This window comes from Lutzomyia longipalpis, chromosome 4, assembly GCF_024334085.1.
Source record: "Lutzomyia longipalpis isolate SR_M1_2022 chromosome 4, ASM2433408v1".
NCBI lineage: Eukaryota > Metazoa > Arthropoda > Insecta > Diptera > Psychodidae > Lutzomyia > Lutzomyia longipalpis.
Genome location: NC_074710.1, coordinates 10,585,379 through 10,606,313, shown reverse-complemented (window position 1 = coordinate 10,606,313; position 20,935 = coordinate 10,585,379). Strand labels below are relative to the sequence as shown.

Below are 20,935 nucleotides of genomic sequence, written 5' to 3'. Positions count from 1 at the left end.
CCTAAGTCACGACGGACTCCTAGGAGCTATAGGAGTAAATTAACTTTGAATTAGCACCTCTGTAATTTCTTTTTTTTTTCCTCAAAAAAATAATTGTGAAAGATTTTTTTTTAATTACTCCAGGTTGATGAAAAAATTTTATGGGGAGCAATAAAAATACTTCCAAATGCCGATAAATTTCGTGTTTGTGATGCATTAGCTACATTTTAAATGTCACATTGATTTATGCGATTTAAGTTATGTTTTTTAGCAACATATTGCAGACAGACACATCATAAATTTGTAATTTTTTCACCCTTGATTTTATGCATTTCTCGCAAATTAACACATTTTGATCATGTTGCTATGTGCAGTACAATGTCACATAAACCACATAATTCTGTCCATTTTATAATTAAATTGATGAAATGTTCTACATTTTAATACTTATTAACCCTTTTCTGCGGCAGGAGTGAAAGAAGAGAACGAGGTGAGAGTATATTCATTCAATGACTATCACTCATTATCCCTTTTGACCCTTCTGGCGTGGTACAGAAATGCATTATGTACATAGAAACCAACTGCCGGTAGTGATAGAGACGTTCAATATCCCATAGTCTCTTCCCTGAAAGAACAATCCCCTCATGGAAAATAAGTGCGTATACGCTGTGAGATTCTCATGTAATTTTTCCTCATTTAGCCAGCAGCATCGGTGACTATTTCCTGTTTGCAATATGATTGCATTACAGTGAAATTCCCCGCGAGGATGCATCACTCCCTTGTTCTAATCTTTCCTTTCATCACTGAATGAGTTCCTATAGTATAGTGCAGTAATGTGATAAAATTGAAGGTACCGCGGGGTGTGCTTCCGCCCTTTTTTGCACAGTTTGCCCATCACAACAGCCACCCGTACGCAAGGAGATTTTTTCTACAGAAATCATCTCATGGCAACTGCCACCACTAATCAATGTTCACCCATTGCGAATGCTAATTACACATTGCTTGTGGTCTCTGCACTGTACCTTTGCCATTTCAGCACCATCCATCCGCCACAGGCTCCTGCTAATCAGTCAGCACATCCCGCATTGTTTACTCTTCTTCTCTTTGATGATAAGCTGAAATGGTAACATATCTCAAAGACACTCAGAGAGTTTCTTTTTCTTTAATTTTTAAAAAATTAAAAGAACAATGAGCTGAAATGGCGGGTCAGAAATATTGTCATTTATTAAGGGAAAAATCTTAATAAAAAAAAAGAGGTGGTTGTGATGAGACCTGAGTTAATTTGACGAAACAAAAAGCATAGAATCAGCTAAGAAAATCCGGCAAAAATTTACAAAATATTTGCAAATATTTATCCAAAAATATGAAAAATGACGTCAGCAGCGTCAGCATTGCGTTTCTTGTCTCTAACAATGCATGAAATATTCACGCTGATGTTTTACTGATGATTTTTGATAAACTATGGATTATAAGAAAGGCAACAAAATCCATCAATTTTTTGATTTCTTAAGTAGTTATTTGCTATCCTTTCCAGTTCAATCTAAAGTGGAAAATAGTAAATCTCTTTGTCGATTTCTCATTGTTTTTTTTTCTTTTTTGCACTATTACACTATTGATGAGGGCTTAGCCTATTTATCGATGAATTCTAACTCCTTTTTGATGCCAAAAGAGCATTGAAAATTTGAAATTAAAGAAGAATCAATAACGAATTTTAATAAAATACATTTTGTAATAAAAAAGACTCGAAGTACATTCAATTGCCAACTAATAAATCAAAACTAATTCCTATATCTTGAGAGAACACACCGAAGAAAAAATTCATCAATTTTTGATTGATTGAATAAACACCTTGGAGTGTCTCATTGAAATGAGAAAATTTAAACTCTGAACTAACGCACCTTTGGCACAAACACACCAAATAATATGATATCACTATTATGCTTCTTTTTTTTGTGATTCACTTCATATATATTCGTATCTATCCATTCTAATTTTATTGACTATTTATCAGAGATTTTTTCTTGGAGAAAAAAATGTTCAGAGGCTTCATAGAATTCTTCTGTACTCACAGGGTGTTCTAGTAAGGATATTTCTGAGTGTTCCAAAGACAAAATACATTCAATTTAACCCCATTGGCTCACATCTCTTTGCGCGGTAGTTGGACTCGCATAAAAGGACGTCACAGAGTACAAATTAGTTGGTAAAAGCGTTGAATAAATAAATCCCCATGATTATCACCCCAATAATCATGATAGTGATCGCTATGATTGTTACTCTTCACACACTTGAATACCATTCACAAATTAACCCCATATACGACTATGATGTTGAGGAGGACAATCTCAAGATCGCGCACAGAGACATTCAGTGCGATCACCGTGTACGCACTCATCGTGAAAGGGCCAACTAAAGAGACGTCTGAGGACGCAGTAATGATTGAATTGGAGCATCTACATACACATGGGAAATGAAGAAGAGATGTGGAGACCTACAATTTGCAATTATGGATGAGGGAATAAATTGCAATTGACTCCATGTATAATTTGTCATTTCAAATTAAAGGTGTACACAACGAACTTCTCATCTCCCACAAAGATTGTTATTTAGCCTGGATCAAGAGATCATGACACATGAAATCAAGATTACTTCAAACCTGTTGTGTATTACCCCCCTTCTCTTTTTTCTTGCACCTCGTTACCTTCTTTATTATTCACCTGAATTGGTGAAGAAGGAGCTTTGATGCACGCGTGTCTTTCAATTAAATTATATTAGCCATGATCCTCCATTCTTTATAGCTTAAGAAAAATCAACAATGAGTCCCTTGAAATGATCATGCTGTGTGTGTATCTTTCAATGATACTTTTATGGGTGAAAAAAAGGGCAAGAACCTTGAGAATTTAGAAGCCCTTTTGCAGGGTCTTTGCATTCTAGGTTTCTGTAGTCCTTAGAGATTTATATATTTTAATTAAAATTGTAGAATAATTGCCAAACTTACCACTTTGCAAAGCTAGACCCTTTTAGAGCTCGATGTAGCCACACCAAGGTGAATACTGAAATTAAAGTATAGAGACGCGTAATGTAACTTACAGTGATAATTGAATTATTTATTATACATTTGGTCAGTAATTGTGTGTATTTACTCAAGTAATTCAAGAGTTGCGGCACAACGTTGAAAAGAACGCGATTTGAGACTGTGTTAATCAATCCAAAGGGATGTTTTATGTCTCCCATCAACATGATATGTTGAAATAAATCCACTCATAAGGCGCTCTGTCTACTCTTCACCCCAACGAACAGACAGACAGATGATAAGCATTTTACCTCTAAGCCAATCCTTTAATCCTTGTCCACGCGAGACGCTGTCGTCGCGGCACGAGATTCTTGCTCCTGATACGTCTACGTGCGCACTTTTCGCATCATCATCAACATTCGAGAGAGCTTTACTTTAGCCACGAAGACACCGCCATAAGAAGTGTCTGGGAATGGAGCAAAAATAAAAATTAAACAGCCTCAAAGATTTTTCAACTCATTGGCATGCTATTTGTTATTTTGTCGATAAAATAGTAACTATATAAGTAAATAAAATCAATTAATTCAATGTGCACAGCGTGGATGAGAAAAATATGGCGACAATCAGGTGAGACGGATGAGAGTTAATAAAAATGTATTTAAAAAAGTCTCGCAACTAAATATGTGTAAATTAAATTTTTATAAACTCGAAATTCTTCGTGATAATCTGCGGTATTTTCGTGGGGGAAATTCTCAAGCTTGATGTAAGCAAATAAAGCAAAAATATAAATAAGTTTTCCGCATCTGCTTTATGGCAAATATTTGGTAGGTCATCGAGCATGAAAAGTCTCCTTTCTTATTTTTTTTTCTTTTTGTTTTAATCAGGAAAGAAGGAGTTTAGGTTAGAGGGTTCTAGCCTGAGTCCTAAGCTACTAAACCCAGACGTCTTCTTTCACCTGGAATCCTTAAGGAGGCAGGGGTTAGAAGGCATTTAAGGGATAAAGGATCGAACCTTACAGTGGTTGTAACTAGCACCATTCAGCCATCAAAGCCTTTATTGCCCTTTTTAGACGTTTAATAATTTTTAAGAAATTTTATGTTTTTAGGCATTTCTAACGGAATCAAAAATTAAATGAAAATACGTCATGATTTCTTAGAAATATTTTTAAGCAATTGTTCATTTATAAAGGATCTTGCAATTTTTCAATCAGGCATTCCACCCTCATTGACTTGCATAAATCCAAAAAAATTAACACACTTAAATGTATACCAAAGAATTACCAACACTTTGAGGATGATGATCAATTTTTTCTCATGATATTTTTCAAGCACTTAGTGCGTAAGATGGTAAATATTTGGCAAGATATGCTAAATAGAAACACGGAAGCAATGCAGAATAATTGTCTGCACCATCATCATTTGAAAATATTCTTTGTTCTAAGGCGACAAACATCTCTCTCACTCATTTTTTTTGCCCCTTGAGCCGATTTGAGCTTACTTATAGAGTCAATAATTGACTCCTTCGGTGAGTAATTTTCTTGTCTCATTAGTGGGTTCTTATGCTGATGAGGAATTTTCCGAGAATAGGCACATAATCTCACCATGAGATCGGTTCGTAAATGGTGAAAAACCATGAGGATCGGGAAATGTTGATGCAATGAGAAGATGGGAAAATAAGGTCTCATCTATAATCTTTTGCACTTTTATGAATTTCAATTGCATCGCATAAAAGATACAATCTTTATAATCTCCCCACTATGTATGTATATTGTACCCCATCTAGATGCAGTGAAGAATGCCCCAATCAATATTCATGGAGCTTTTTTCTCTCTCCCCTTTTATATTAACTCTTAATTGAGTCGCAACAGCCTCCAGAAGCATCGTAGCTTTTCCGGCGTATGAATGTCTCGCGGAAAATGACGCGCAAACATTTTCTTCTGCGTCAAAAAATCCTTCAACTTTTTGTGCGTCTTTCTTTTTAAAAAATGTACCGTTTTGAAGCAATTTTTTGTACGCGGGTATACCCTGCATTTTTCTCTCCATTGACATCTTTGGGGGATTTTCCTGTAAAAAAAAAACACGCGCGATGTACGAGAAAAGCGGATAGGAACATCGACAGCCGGATTCATTCACATTTAGCGGGAAAAGCGACGGAAAAACGATGATAGAGCTTGATTTCCCTACAAATATTTGTGATTTTTCCGTTAACACTGTAATAAAATAAAAAAAATGAATTCTCAAACGAATAAAATATCAAACGTTAGAAAATAAAAGTCAAATGTTAGAAAGTAAATGTCAAAAATTTGAGAGGTAACATCAAACGATAAAAAATAATTGCTAAAAGGACAGGAATGTCAAACGTTAGAGAATAAACGTCAAGTGATTGAAAAAAATCAAATAATACAAAAATGTCGAAAAATTATAAAAGAAACGTCAGATATTGCAATTGAGCTTAAAAATGTGTAAACTGCTTTTTTAAGTTCAACAAAAACAAAACATTCAAGGTGAGAAAACTTTCAATATACATAGATGACAATATCAGTGAAAATTTTCATCACATCCCCGAAGAAGAGACGCATTTTACGTGACGATAGGAAAACCTGTGAAAAAATTTCTCGACGCTTTTCAATGCTAAACTTAATTAGTAAATCGTTTTTTTTTTCTTCTTCTCTCCACAATCTTGATTGTTGATTTTTCTTCACTTTGTACACTGAGAAAAATTTACAGATCAATTAATTCTGTGTGTATATAGTTCGGGGAAAACGGGAGAGAAAAAAATCAATTCATCATTCAAAAAATGCAAAGTAAATGGGGGAAAAAGTGTAGTTCCGACATTGTTCACGTAAGTGGTTTAGTAGGGACGCAAAGGTGTGCGCACACGTGAGATAAAAACCAGATGAAGCACAAACTATTAAATATTTATATTGATTAATTTTCGATTAATAGGTCTATGCTGTATGTCTACATACAATGTCTAGTTGGCTGACGATTGTAAAATGATCGCTTTGTGTATTTTTGTAGGAGGAAAATAGCGCATGGAGGTTGCTTTTCATGCAGGTTCGTCGCTTGATCGCACGTAAAAATCTCTTTCTTTCATCATCACACAATGAAATTTTGCCGAAAAAGTCGTTTGTTTGGCGATTGATTGGCACAAGAAAAAATATTGGTGAATTATACAAAAATGGAAATTAACCTTCAGGGTCATTTTTTCATCGCACATCAAAAAGAATTCCTAATAAGATGAAGTGATTAAAAAATGTCACGAAATTAAAAATAGAAGAATTATTGAGGGGTGAGGTTTCTTTTAAGAATTTTTCTTCAAATATCACATAAATGAGTTTTAAAGGTTTAAAATAATGAATTTTTATTCATATTCTGTGATTTCTTTTTTGTAAACGTAGGTTAGTTATTATGTTAATAAGTACCATCCATGTTGCATAATGGCAATGAAGAAGAAAATCTCTGTCAGTGTATTTCTTTACAAGTTTAAAAAAAATCTTTATCTGATACAACTATGGCTTTCTCACACCACACTGATGTATTTTCTAACTTTCTTACTTAAGCCATATTTTTTGTAACAATAAATTTGATTGACAATATAAGAAAAAATCATTTATCGTCTAAAAAAGTATTGAATATTGTTAAAAAAAAAAGTCTTATTAAATATCCTATTGTGAGATTGATTTTTTTAAGAAATTAGAACCTTTTAGCTTTGATTTTTTTCTCTCTATCTTGGCTATTTCATATTAAAATTAAGTAATTAAACTCACACTTTCTTATCCTATTTCTATTTCTGTTACTATATACTATAATTTTCATTTATCTTTTGTGTAAATTAATACCTATTCTATTGATTTTCACACGATCAGCAGATTGAATGTCGCAAAAAAATAAAAACTATACAAGCAGAATAATCTGGATTTTTCTTTTATTTTATTCACATTGTTATTTTTTTAATCTTTCTTACTTTTAATGGGTATTACGCATTTAAAAAAAGCAATTTAAAAAAGCTTTAATGTAGATTATTTAATTTTTATTTGATCTTTTCTTATCAGTATTGTATCTAATGTGAACCTTTACCTTCGATTTTTTTTACATTTGTGATCAATGTATTTGGGTAAACTTTCTTTCGTAGTTTAACGCTTGGAGTACCAAGATTTCTAACCTCAAAATTTTGATTTTAATTTTCTCCATTTTCTCTCAAAATGAAAATGTTTTTCCAAGTTTTCTTTGAACGATTTTGAAGTAATTAAAATTCCCTACACACAGATGTAGAATTTATTACGGAATGTTCAAGAGATTTTAGTTCTGACAATGAAGCGATTGAAAAAGTCGAATTAGCTACGGTTGCCAGCAAAATCCTTTAAGGATTAAGGATAATTTCTTCCTGCAGAGTTTCTGCGCCATCCCTTAAATACCTTAATTATTTTGAAAACAATTTTTTTTAAATCGGAATAAAAAAAAAACTTTCAATTAAATAAAATACTGAAAGTCAAAGCATTGAAACCCTTAATTAAATATGTAATTCAATGAGGAAAAAAATCGAGAGTTACTCCATGATATGGAGATAAATCATTTGGAGTAAGAGTGTATCATCTCCCCAATTAGATGGTGATGCGAAAACTAAGAAATTATGGACTTTATTTTTCTCATAAAACCCCCCCAAAGTACACTCTGAATGCAAAAATATAACGCGTGCGTATGAGATTCAAATCAAAACATTGGGAAATAATTGAGGTGTGACATTATTATCATTTAATTACCTGCATGAGAAATTTTATTGATGCACATAGCTGCGTAATTTATCATCGTGATCTTGTGCAGATGATCCACCGAAAAATATATGGCATCGTTCAAATTGCTATTTCAATTGTAAATAGCTTTTGAAATAAATTTTTCAATACAAGAAGCTTTTGACGAAAATATGCCTCGCGGAGAAAAAAATGTGTACGCGGTGGCAAAGAAAGGAGAAGTGAGAAAACAAGCGAGAGTGAATTCAAAAAGTAAACATGAACGTGAAAGAGATGATCGATAATTTGTAAAAATGATTAACATATTGAAAACAAAAATGTTAGTATTTGAGATTTAATATCTCCCTTTTGATGGGATTTGTGTCACGAAAAAAAATGTTATAAATGTATGACATATGCGTGCATTTTTGAGCAAGATGTGAGAGAGAGAGAAAAATCTCACACATTTGATGCGAACCTGCCCAAGATCGCAAATGTTCACCCAGGTATATGGGCTCATCATCATCTTATGCGAGGCGCTTAATCATCATCTCTCATAGAGTGGATGCCGCGCTGGAATTTTCTCAGCGCGAGCTTTTCGCTCGCGCATCTCGCATGGGTATCGCGCGTTTAAAATGGGGCTCCCACTGCAAATTTAATGCCAGTTGCTTAAGGACTGTGGTACTCACATCATCGTTCCGTGGATTTCATCTTCCCGCCTTCTGGATCATCTCCACATAGGCCCCCAGTCTCTTTTTTTATAATCTCTCAATGGGCATTGTGTTTGCCTTCCGCATTTTGTGATATTTTCTCGTGTGATTCCTTACCCTTATTTTTTTTCAAATTACTCCATATTCGCGCCAAAGGATATCCCTCGCGAAGATCAATTTCTATATATATAAAAAAATAAGACGAAAAAGAGAAAAGGATTCATTTAGTGATACATTGAGATTAGTATTTTGTGAAAGTTTGTTTGTGATTGTGCCAAAAAAATTATAATTCTACAAAAAAATCTTTGCGTGAAGAAACTCCCGAAAAACAAAGAAAGGACAATATTTACTTTCAAATATGTTGCTGAAAAAATTCATTTAAACAGCAGAGAGGACAATTTTTTCAGAGTATTTCAAGAGCAACAAGAAAATTGAAAAAAAATGGACAAGTTTAGGACATTGAGTACAATCGTAAGTAGATTTTCGTGCTAATCTTTCACCTTGCATCTTAGGAAGAAAAAAAATCCCATTCATCATGCCGAAAGTGGGTGATTTTGAGTGGCTCTTTTGGGATGTTTGAAAGAAAATAAAAATTAAAAACTATTTGTGCATTAAGAATGCGAAAGACCCCGAATTTTTGGCGCTTCAATTCATCATCGAGAAGCAATTTTTTTGTAGGTATAGGAGGTGGATAATTGGAGAGAATTTATTGTTTGTAGGAAAAAACTATATAATTTTTTTTAAAATTTTTTCTCTCCTCAATTTAATTGAATGCAAATTGTTCTATTTATATAGAGGTACGTTGAATGCTGTGTGGATGAATTTTAATAAAATCACTTTTTTATAAAATTCTACAAGAATATATTTCTGAAAGAGGAGTTGTGATAGATTTTAAAAGAAAATGGTGCTATGAATTGGGCGAAGCTTGAAAAATCAGAATCATGTATTTCCTATTTTTTTTTGTCTTTTTCTGTCGCATCTTTACGACATTTTTTTTTTCATGAGATGAATGATAAAGAATGTCAGGATCCTGATTTTTCAAACTTCGCCAAAATGCATAGCACCATTAATCAAGTTAAAAAAAAAAACAGTTCTAATTTAAAAAATCTTTATGAGAAAGTCGATTTCGCCAATTTAATGTAATTAAAAAAATTTTTTTTTTGTGAACCGAAGATCAGGAAAGCTTCAACTACAATACCATTCTCTTTTCAAATCAACATTTGCAGCTAAGTCTTTAGAAAGAACGTTTATAATTAATCCAGATTTGCTCAGGATTTTTTTTTTATTTCATGACGTTCTAAAATTGTCCAGAAAGTTAATTCTTAAAATTTTGCCCAGAACATTATAAAATTCGTTCTCTAACTAAACTATTCGACTTTTGTAAAAAAAAAAAGAAGAATAACTGGGTAAATTTTAAGGATATGTTGGTAATTATTGTTTCCTTCTTCAGGTCTGCAACTTTTTATTGGTAAAAGCTTAGCATGAATTTAGCTTTTTATCGAGGTGAAGTTTCGGTTCAAAGTAAATTTGAAGAGAGAATATATAACTTGTAGTCCCTAAAATACTTTTTTTTTTAACTTTATCTGAAATATTATTAAAGCTAAATTCATCTTCTTATCAAAATCGGATTATTTACTAAAGTCGAAACTAAAAAAAGTTGCACAGATGAGGCATCAAACGGGATATACCATAAACTCTTGTAGTTGTGAGCCCCTCAATGGCAATTCACTGAATGTCGTGGAAAATTGAATTTAAAATTGGGCAAAGGCGAAGAATATCACAAAAATATGTGTGCAGAAAAGAAGCGCGATGAAAAAAAAAGACAGACCTCTTGACTACAATAAGAGGCTACTGCCTATCTTGATTTTTTCACCTCCACACTTGCCACTCTTTTACCAGTTTCGTGTATTAGGCAAAGTACGATGAGCGAGCTGGAACAAAAAAAAGACAGAGTTCTCTAATTAACAAACATTTTGGGCATCAGAGGTGGGATAAATCACAACTCTGAGTGTCTCACCCAAAGAGCCATGATGTGTTCTTCAAATACGCAAACCACCTTTGGTGTGTGTTCGCGCAACTTTTACTTTCAATCACGTCAGGATTGCATTTCCATCAACACTGAATTTTTTTTTATTCCTCTAATTTAACCATTGAAGAAGAGAAAAAATATTTCTTACGCGAGATCATCGACACAATTTATAAAAAAAAATCAATTCCCAACGCACTGTGGGTGCTCTATGAGAGTAAGCCAAAATAGTTCCCACCAATATAAATGATTTCAATTTTGGCAGAGGGAGAGCTAATTTTTTGGGCCATCTTCAAGGTAGCAAATCAATGGCAAAGAAAAATCATCTGAATTCATTTTTTTCTAGCTCACCATGACGTACTTCGTGGACAATTCGACTCTGTGTGGCATATAGTTGAAAATTTGTTAAATAGAATCATAAAGAGTCTATACACAAAAAAATATACAAATCTCTTTTTTGCCTTCTTGCCATTCATTCCATTTTTGTAAGTTAAATAACTAATACATCATCTGTTCATTCCACAAATATGTATGTACATTATTGAGATAGATATGTATATATGTGCGATACCACTGCCCTCGGTGAGAGTGAAAATGCCGCATAATTGTTTGGTTGATGCGAAAATAATGTGGGTTTTCCTTTTTGTGGAATTATTTATTGAAAAGGAGTCTATTCGTTTTTGTATGGAAAAACTTCTCATTCGAGGAAACAATCGAATAACGAGTAATCTTGTAGAGAATAAAAAAAAATATTCAAAAGTCCCCAAAATTATTTGGGATTATGTGACACGCCTGAGGGATAAAAGAGCGCTAAGAAAACAAAGGAACGTTAAGAAATAAGAAAACGAAAAGTGTGACGTCATTTTCGCATTTTTTGGGAAAACTTTGGCGCTTTTTTTAACGATTAATTATTTGAGTAATTTATAAATTCTTTAAAATTAATATTGCACTAAAGCTCAACTTGTGAATAATATAAATAAAAAAAAACAATTTTTCATTACAAAAAGTCAATTAATGAAAAAGGACTTTATGCACGAACATTGATGCATAAATGTCACCTATTGGTGAAACACCAAGGACACTTTTAGGCCTTAAAAATCGCACAGTATTCACAAAACCCTTAAAAATTCGCTCATATTCAATCAAAAATCAATCATTATTTTTGCACCACCTTCGTATTATAAAATAATTTTGTACTATTATTAAAAGTTAGTGAAGATGAAAGGAGAAGAAGAAGAAAAAAACTTTGTGTGTGATGGAACAACAATGCGACAATGGGTTGAATGATTCGTGGCAGTGAGTTGCTTATTAGGAAATTGTGTCGATTGATGATAGATTTTATCTTGTCTCTCACTACCATTACTCCTCATATTCTCTGGTACAGCAAATAATATTTTTTGAAGAATTTAACAATATAATCACTTTTTTTGTCATTTGACTAATTCCACATTATATGCCTTCATCAGACATTAGATGGTGGAAATTCCTCCGTGGCGCAGGGTGAGAGAGTGTGACGGGCGCGCGCGATCGTATTTTAAAGTTCAATGTGACGATCTTAGCCATACGATTAGATCATAAGCTCTCCGTGAGTGTCACACATTAAGTCACACATACGAAAATATTTAGGTAGAGAGGTACAATATAATATAAGTAACACCAACGGATATTTACACAATGCAAGAATTTTTTTCTTGGCTCTTTCCGCGTGTTCCATGGTGATGAGGTGGATTCTCTCTCTGTGATTTCCACAAAAGAATTTTTACTATACAAACCCACAACACGGCACAACGATTGAGAGATCTAAATTATTACTACAGAGATACTGTAAAAAGCACTTCTAGCAAAAAGGTGTGAATTTGAGAGATTATTAAAAGAGTAGGTATAGTGCTAGAATTTATCTCTCTTTTAGAAGATAATAAAGTTTCACGCGTTGAGGTTACAATGTTACAAAAATAGTTTTATCTGTAATTATTTCCAAACAATTTAAAAATAAATAATTATATGGCAATTTATGTGTTAAATGCATTCTAATTATGTTCTTGAGACAACTCAAGTTTTTTCAGAATGAATAATTCGTATAATTTTTTAAGTAAAAAGAAGAAATTAAGTGAGGTCAAAGCTTCTCGAAGTAAGAATTTAAATTAAAATAAAATAATTTTGCTCAAATAAATATTTCTATGATTTCTGTTAAGAACTCTTTTATCCCGCTGGTTCTCATCATCCATTTTACGGTATATCTATAGAAATTTTCTTCTTGATTTTTAATTAATTAGAGGAACTTAATTTATCAGTGATTAAGTCAACAAATTTCATACTTAAGCGTTAAATTATTGCATTAGTATGCTGAAGCGCAAATACAATAACTTTCCTCTGCGAGCTCTCAATTTTGTGAGGATTCTGTATAGAGAACTAACCGTTTTTGCCATATTTTACACAAATATATCGGGGCTTTAGTAGAATAATTTAAGCTTAACACTTACAAAATTCAATTAACGATTGAGAGCATATCGCCGAGTTTTCCCATAATTATTTTTTTATTTGATCATCATTGAAATTGAAACTTTAAATGATAAGAAAAAATCTTATAATTTTTAGTGTTTTTTTTTTAATAAATAAATTCTATTACTAATTCAGTTCCTGACACACTAATTATTAAAAAGAAAACTAACACGAAGATGCGATAAATTTTTCGTGGAACGGGAAAGAAAAATAGTACCCGATGAGATTAGATTTCTTCGAAGAGAATTAAATGCAAATTATGACGGAGAGTTTAACTTAAATCCGGAAACCTTTGCATGTTGTTTTTACTTTACGGCACTCTCTACTAAAAATACCTTATTCCCTGTGTGTCCGATGATGATGTCTCAATCTAATTAATCATCCTTGGGGATTCTTTAAAAAAAATCTTTTATATTCTTTCAATTTTTCCTGGAATAAGAAAAAAAACAACAACAACTATTCATACAAGATTGTTTCCTTATAGACGGAAGTACGATGGACGAATGCTGATTTCTACAATAAAAAAAGTTTATTTTTTTCTAACTATTTCTTCCCACAATTTTCAACGTGTTTGAGAGAAAAAATTCTCACAGCATTGGCCTTTCAAGTTCACAAAAGTTGTATCGTGCTTGTATCAAAATATATAAATTTTAATGTGAAGATAAAAGGCTAAAGTTAGTGAAGAAAAAAAACCCAGAAAGAAATGACAAAATATTAGTATTTGAGTTAGAATGGAGGTAAAAAAAAAGATGAGGAGTTAACAATAAATAGCTGAACGTTTTGTTAAACAATTTTTCATATCGTCAATCGCATAATTGGTTTCTTTTCTCCTCGAATTACGCAATTATCCGGAGTTTGTGTGATGTTTTGTGAATGAAATCTCAAAAAAGAATCCCAAACCCAATGCGATTCGTGAGGAGATTTTGTGCGAGAGATAATGAGAGGTTGATGTTGGATGATGCTGCAGTGAGAAAAAAAAAGAGCGAGGAATTAAGTGATGAGGTCAGGTGAAAAATAAATATAGAATCAACTAGATGAAAAAAAAAAATACACACAGAGGAGATAAAACTAATAAACGATTGATAATTGATTCTGTGCTGAAAGGAAAATTCGATTCCGGGTGTATCATTAGCAAAATATGTATACACACATTTACATAGAATTCACTTCTCCCACTATCTTTTTTTTATTTCATTCCTCCTTCTATACTTTGTGATTATTGCATTAATAGAAGAACGATCGCGTTTGCATTTGTAAAGGAGTTTACCTGCTTTCTATAGGGTAAATTCTTTCTATTCAAGAAAGTGATTGGAATATGTACGCGTAATCTCGCAGAGGATAAAAAAGATATGTACAAAACTCGCCAAAGAACTTTCTACTTTTTTCACTCTGGGATCAACTGGAATAAAGTCGCAAATATTTGTCCAAAAATGGAAACAATGACGTCACCTATGTGTTTTTAGCTGTGATTCTTTATTCAAAGAAGCACAGTTTCTGTTTTATCTCTTTCAATGCATGAAGCAACAAATTACTTTGTAAAATCAAACCAACGAAACATTGACGCGAATGTTTCATGCAAAGTGATAAAAAACACAATTAGTGACGTCATTGTTTGTATTTTTAAGCAAATTTTCACAGTTTTGTCCAAGTTATCCCTGCTGTGGAAAATAAAATCTCTTTGATGACTTTTTTTTATACTTTCTTAATTGAAAGACTGTGCACGCGATTTTTTCCACCAATGAAGTGTTTTTCCATGCAGAAGTGAATAAACTCCTTTTTAGCTGAATTCATTTCTTAATGATTTTAAAGATTGGCAAATAAAATGAAATCTCATCCTTTTAGCAATGAAATTCTCTCAATCAGGATGATTGCAATCACTTTTTCTTACACAAAAACTTAAAAGCAATAATGCAATCACATTAAAATCATGTAAAGCACACAAAAATATCCTTCTGCTCAATTAGGTAAATTGATGCGGGAATTTCCCACCTCCAAGAAAAAATTAAATATTACTTCATGTTCAATGCTGCAAAATGTTTTTTGGCAAATAATCTCACAAATTTGCAGTAAAGAAAACAATTTGTTTCACTAAATTGCAATTAAGTTGAGAGATATTTTTTGCAAGTAAAAATTCTTTTTTTACTTTGCACGATCACGAAGATATTGAAAAAGGAAATATTTATATGTATGTACCATACAATGCAAAGTGCAGCAATAAATTGTGAGAAATATTCCGCATTCGCATTCTATATAAAGGTGCAAAAACACATAAAATTCCCCCAAATTAGTCTGGAAGTTCAAATTGCCGTGGAAAAAAAAATGGATGAAAATAAATTTATAAAGAATCTCAAATCGCGAGACATTTCTGAAGATTTTTTTCTTACTTGGAGGCGAAGAATGTTTCTTTTTTTTTTAGTTTTAACAAGCATAACATCAGTGATGAATCTTTAGGCATCACCAGAGGAGATAAATGAAATAAAAAATAAACCTTTTAATTCCTCCATAGGTGACCCTCCTATTTATTGGCACAGTGTTGGCCAAAGATAAGGATAACAACGAGGTCATCGTTTCAATTGACAACAACGAGAAGACACAGTACCATACGGCAAATTTCGACACAAGTTCCTACAACTATGGCTACGAAGTTGGACCCAATGGGCAGTTCCATCATGAAATTCGCGGGCCAGATGGTGTTACATACGGCTGCTATGGGTACATTGATCCTGAAAGTCATCTCCGGGCAACACACTACGTTGCCGATGAGAATGGATACCGTGTGATTGAGCCAGAAAATCCCGTAGAGATTTTCCCGCCAGGAAATGGGAAAAAGGGCATTACAGTTGAATGGAAGAATCTTTACCTTCCAAAAGGCTGTGGTATGCATGAAGGTGGTTTTGCCATTGGATCAGTACTGAAGAGACTAGACACCGGAGGATTTCAAGTGGTTAGTGAATACTTTCTTGATTTTTTTCGGAATATTTTTCAACTCCTTTAATTTTTAAAGGTACAACCAGGTGAGCCTCATCCTGGTCACACAGTCGACCGTCCTGGGGTAAAGGGTTCAGCTATCAATCGACCACTTGTGCTTCTTGAGAATGGCGATATAACCGTGGCTGGTCCAGGGTTTAAGGGTATTGGGTATGGTAGACCAGGTCGTCCTGGAACTCCTGGCACTCCTGGAACGCCTGGAACACCCGGAGGTCCCGGATCTGAAGGTGGACTCATCTACGGTGGTACAGGAGGTGCTGGTGGTACAGGAGGATACGGAGGGGCAGCAGGAAGTGGTGGTACAGGCGGTACAGGAGGTACTGGCGGATACGGTGGTGGATATGGAGCTGGAGGTTTCGGTGGTACTGGAGGATCAGGCGGTACTGGTGGCTATGGAGGAAGCGGTGGAACCGGAGGCACAGGCGGAACTGGTGGATACGGTGGTGGCTCAGGAAATTATCCATCAGGTGCAATACAAAGTTTTCTACGTCTCTAACTTAAAATTAATAAAAATCTTTAAAAAAAAAAGTAAAATTAACAAAATGTTTGTGATTTTGCTGAATATTTTTTGTAGGTTATCCCGGACCACCAGGAACAGGAGGAACCGGCGGTACAGGCGGTAGTGGAGGTACTGGTGGTACACCTGGCAAACCAGGAAAACCAGGCCATCCTGGACATCCCGGAACACCCGGTGCTGGTGGCTACTGGCAAGATGGCCATTGGATTGCCGACAATTCAGGTCAATATCACCATATGGGAGGACCCAATGGACCAAATGGGCCTGGATATGTGCACGTAACAGGTCCAATGGGTGGTTATGGCGGCAATGGAGGTAGCGGTGGAACAGGAGGTACCGGCGGAACCGGTGGCGTTGGTGGAATAGGTCCAGGTGGACCTAATGGACCTAATGGTCCCAATGGCCCTACTGGTCCAACTGGACCTGTTGGTCCTTCAGGACCACCTGGCCCACCTGGAACAGGAGGAAGCGGTGGTACTGGCGGATCAGGGGGTAGTGGCGGTTACGGTTACGGAGGAGGTAAGAATAATATACGAAAAGTAAATAAATCACAAAATTGGCACATTTTCGGCACAAAATCACTTTGAAAAAAATTGTAGAAGAACCACTCACACCACAAGACACTTCACCAGAACCAACTGGCCCTGAGCCAAGCCCTGAGCACATCAATGGTCCTCATGGAGGTGATTTTAGTCAAGGTAAATTAGCCAAAAATCAACAATCATTTCGCACATCACACTCACATTTCGTCTTCATCCCTCATTGTTGCGCACATCTAATCTTGAATAGAGCAAGATAAAGAGTGCTTCTATCCAGGTCATGGACATGGGCATGGAACACCCGGACGACCAGGAACACCAGGTACCCCAGGGACGCCAGGGAAGCCCGGAACACCCGGACAGGGTGCACATTTCCCCGCACCACCACCACCACATCCACCAAGGCCTGGAAAACCAGGTACTCCCGGAACTCCAGGAACACCCGGAAAGCCTGGAGCACCAGGGCATCCAGCGCATCCAGTTCATCCGCCGCCACATAAACCACATCCCCCACCTAAACCAGCTCATCCACCACACAATGGAAGACCAGGAACACCAGGAACACCCGGTACACCAGGACTTCCTGGAACTCCGGGAGGATTTGTCCAAATGTATCCTGGTCAGGATGGAACACCAGGAACACCTGGAACTCCAGGTACACCAGGGCAGCCAGGATTTGGTGGATCAGGAGGTGGATTCATTCAAGGGTACCCTGGGCAAGATGGTAAACCAGGAACTCCTGGTACACCGGGTACACCAGGGCAGCCAGGATTTGGTGGATCAGGAGGTGGATTCATTCAAGCGTACCCTGGGCAGGATGGTAAACCAGGAACTCCTGGTACACCGGGTACTCCTGGACAGCCAGGATTTGGTGGATCAGGAGGTGGATTTATTCAAACGTATCCCGGACAGGATGGTTTGCCAGGAACCCCTGGAACACCAGGAACACCAGGACAACCAGGTTTTGCAGGAGCTGGAGGAGGATTTGTTCAGGTTTACCCTGGACAAGATGGGACACCAGGCACACCAGGAAAACCCGGAACACCAGGGACACCAGGAACACCCGGGCTGGCAGGAGGTGGCTTCATTCAGGCATATCCACCACAAAATGGTAGCCCGGGGACACCCGGAACACCTGGAACTCCTGGAACACCCGGAGGTCCTGGGGAATTTGTTCAATTTATCCCTGGTTCGCCAGGTAGCCCAGGTAAATTAAAAAGAATTTCGTATCATTTAAATAAAACTTTATCTTTCTTTGGTGATTTTAAACGTTTTTTTTAATTTCATGCACAGGAACACCTGGAACTCCCGGAACACCCGGAACAGATGGTTTACCAGGCTACTTCCAACAGGACTTCTATGCTGAGGGTGCAATGGGCGTTCAACCACCACGTCCAATTCAAAATCCAAATCTCAATGTTGCCGTTTCCCAAATACCCATCTTCATTGTGCCATTCCCTCTTGCTATGGGCAGCATTAATGCTGGCGCCTGCCCGTGCTACTTCATGAACGGCGCCAATAGTACAAACAACCTCGGACAATTGTTCGGTGGTGGTGGTGCCAATTTACAGGGACAACAGCTCTATGGTTATGTGGGGCTTGTACCTCTTCTCTTCTTCCCATCGTGCAACAACACCCAAAATCCCGAGAATATTGGAAATCTCTTCTCTCAAGCCTACACCGTACCCTACCAGTGCAACCAATGCAGTCAGCAGCGTCAACGACGATCCTTGGAGATTGCCGATGATGTCACAACACTCGATAGTTTCAAGCAAGTCCTGGAATTGGCCAATATTGATCCCCGAACGAGCACTATTGTGGTGAAATCGCCAAAAAGGCGATCACTGCAGCGATATAGACACCCCGAAGATTTGGACGTCTAAATGACATCCATTTTGATTTCTCTCCGTGATCTCCACACGATCATGCAGAGAAACAATTAAAAAAAAAAACATTTTGCCATCATTGTAATTCTCTCCCTTCTCTTGCACGTTTTTCTATCGTATAGGTATGTACTAAACGGCTGCAGAATTTATTTCTTTCGAAGCATTTTTTGTGGCAAAATTTTCATTTGAGAGAAATCTAGAAAATATGCAGAGATATTTCTCATACTTTTAGTTTAAAATCTTTTTAAAATAAATGATAAATTATTTGCTGAATATTATAATTCTTTTATGTGGACAAAAAATCCTTTCTTGGGTTATTGAAAAAAAAAAAACAACAACATAAATCTTCAAAAAATCCTGCAATAGTTTCTCCATTTCCACATAAACTTCGCACGTAATTTTTGCGAATTGATAGGAGTGAGAAAAAAAACAATAAGCAATGTATCTTTTAGTATTAAAATTTTTAAAGCAAAAATAGAAATAAAATTATTTCAATGATCACAAGGGAATTTTTACTTATCAAAAATAACAAAAAAATCGAGAGGAAATACCTGCCATGTGACGCTGAAAGCCTTCCACCAAAAAACTTTGGGTTAATCCAATTCAAAGTCGGAACAGTCGAAATTTCTGAAGCAATGCTGAAAGGAGTCATTGCTTGGGGAATTTTCTCGGGTGTTTTCATGATTTTCCTGAAAGGGAAATAAAGAAAAAGTCTTAAATTAAATCAAAAATCAAACTGCTTGATTTTTTGAGCTGATTTTAGAGCAAAATATTGCTTATTTTGACGAGGAAATTCAAAATAAACTATCTTTACTAAAGAAGTTGAAAAAAAAATCTTTTCACACAAACCTTTATCTCTGAATCTACATCATCGAGATTCCAGTTGATTGTATCAATAGCTTCGTAGACTTTGCTATATTCATTTCCAAATTCCGTCCCCTTTGAATGTCCCTGAGAATTATTAAGGAGAGCAAAGTTCGTTGGAAAAGCTGGGCAGGATTGTTGAGAGGACACTGAATCATCTGAATGCTTTCTCTTATGCGAACGCTCTGTACGTTCTGAATTCTCCGCTCTATTTGGCACTGATTGAGAGTTTTGATTGCCTTCCCGACGAGATTTTTCAATTTTTGATGAATTGGGTGTTCCCTCGATGACAATTGGTTGAGTGGGAGGCTGTTGTTCATCCTCGCGAATATCCTCCCGCGTGAGTGATAGTGCAAAAAGAACTTGTTCAATCATCTCCTCCGTTGGGTATGAAAGTTCTCCACTTATTGTATTTACAGGCGGAAGAATGCCACCGTAGCCCCAAGAAGATTCCATCAGGAAGACAATAGCTGTGGCATCAACAACAGTTGCTTGTGTTCGTGCCATTAGCTTCGCATGAGCTTTCGTGAGGCGTTCAAGGCTATTGTGCAATCGCACCGTTGTCCTTCCACGTAGGTAGTTGTGATAGGTTTGCCGACAGAGCCTGTAGTAAACTTCCAGAATTTTTTTCGTAGACCCCAACAGCTGTGGCTGAATGTCACGAATCATTTCAAAGTGTGCCTGAAGCTTTGCCTTATCCAGTAGCAATTTATCATCATTCCCCTCCCTCTGGTGATCAATTTGCAAACCAACAATCTTCCCCAGAACATACGTGGCAACTACCTCATCCCAATCAGCATCGTGATCATCTTTTAGTTCAAAAATCAAATCAAAACGCGATAGCAACGGACTCCCAAGTCCAATTGCAGCCAATTCTCTCTCCTCGGGAGTTTGTCCTTTTGGATCTGTTTTGGGATTCATTGCTGCAATCACAGAGCATCGTGTACGTCGTGTACACACCAGCCCGGCTTTGGCAATGCTCAATGTTTGTTGCTCCAGGCATTCATGGATGCTACCTTTGTCACTATTGGAGAGAAGATGAAATTCATCAATGCAGCAAATACCACCATCAGCCAGCACAAGAGCTCCTGCTTCCAAATGCCATTTCCCACTTTCACGCACAACAGCCGCCGTAAGACCGGCTTTTGTCGATCCAACGCCCGTCGTGTAGATTGATCTGAAATGAAA

The 20,935-nt window shown here is 36.0% G+C and overlaps 3 protein-coding genes across 7 annotated transcripts in view; 2 read left to right on the top strand and 1 right to left on the bottom strand.

The window, feature by feature from the left end:
* Positions 1 to 20,935, top strand: part of LOC129796209 (mitochondrial uncoupling protein Bmcp-like) — a 590,308-nt gene that overhangs the window by 207,383 nt on the left and 361,990 nt on the right. The window lies entirely within an intron of this gene.
* Positions 3,181 to 20,935, bottom strand: part of LOC129796067 (DNA helicase MCM9-like) — a 35,565-nt gene continuing 17,810 nt past the window's right edge. The window contains exons 4-6 of one of the 3 annotated variants that reach the window (XM_055837765.1): positions 19,733 to 20,924; positions 19,435 to 19,572; positions 3,181 to 3,455 (exon numbers count right to left, since the gene is read on the bottom strand). In XM_055837765.1, the coding sequence (XP_055693740.1) occupies positions 19,477 to 19,572; positions 19,733 to 20,924 (1,288 nt within the window). In that variant the 3' untranslated portion in view covers positions 3,181 to 3,455; positions 19,435 to 19,476. Of the gene's footprint in view, positions 3,456 to 13,895; positions 13,915 to 19,164; positions 19,573 to 19,732; positions 20,925 to 20,935 lie in introns of those variants that run through there. The other 2 variants (XM_055837767.1, XM_055837764.1) reach the window with 2 other exon arrangements.
* LOC129796042 (collagen alpha-5(IV) chain-like) lies at positions 8,361 to 19,384 on the top strand. Of its 3 annotated transcripts, none has more exons than XM_055837709.1 (7): positions 8,361 to 8,899; positions 15,460 to 15,897; positions 15,958 to 16,408; positions 16,516 to 16,977; positions 17,058 to 17,156; positions 17,275 to 18,204; positions 18,291 to 19,384. In XM_055837709.1, the coding sequence occupies exons 1-7, from the start codon at positions 8,870 to 8,872 to the stop codon at positions 18,878 to 18,880; spliced, it is 3,000 nt and encodes a 999-aa protein (XP_055693684.1). In that variant the 5' UTR covers positions 8,361 to 8,869; the 3' UTR covers positions 18,881 to 19,384. The 3 variants fall into 3 exon arrangements, with proteins under 3 accessions (XP_055693684.1, XP_055693683.1, XP_055693686.1); XM_055837708.1 differs by having other exon boundaries at positions 17,248 to 18,204; XM_055837711.1 differs by lacking the exon at positions 17,058 to 17,156 and having other exon boundaries at positions 8,366 to 8,899.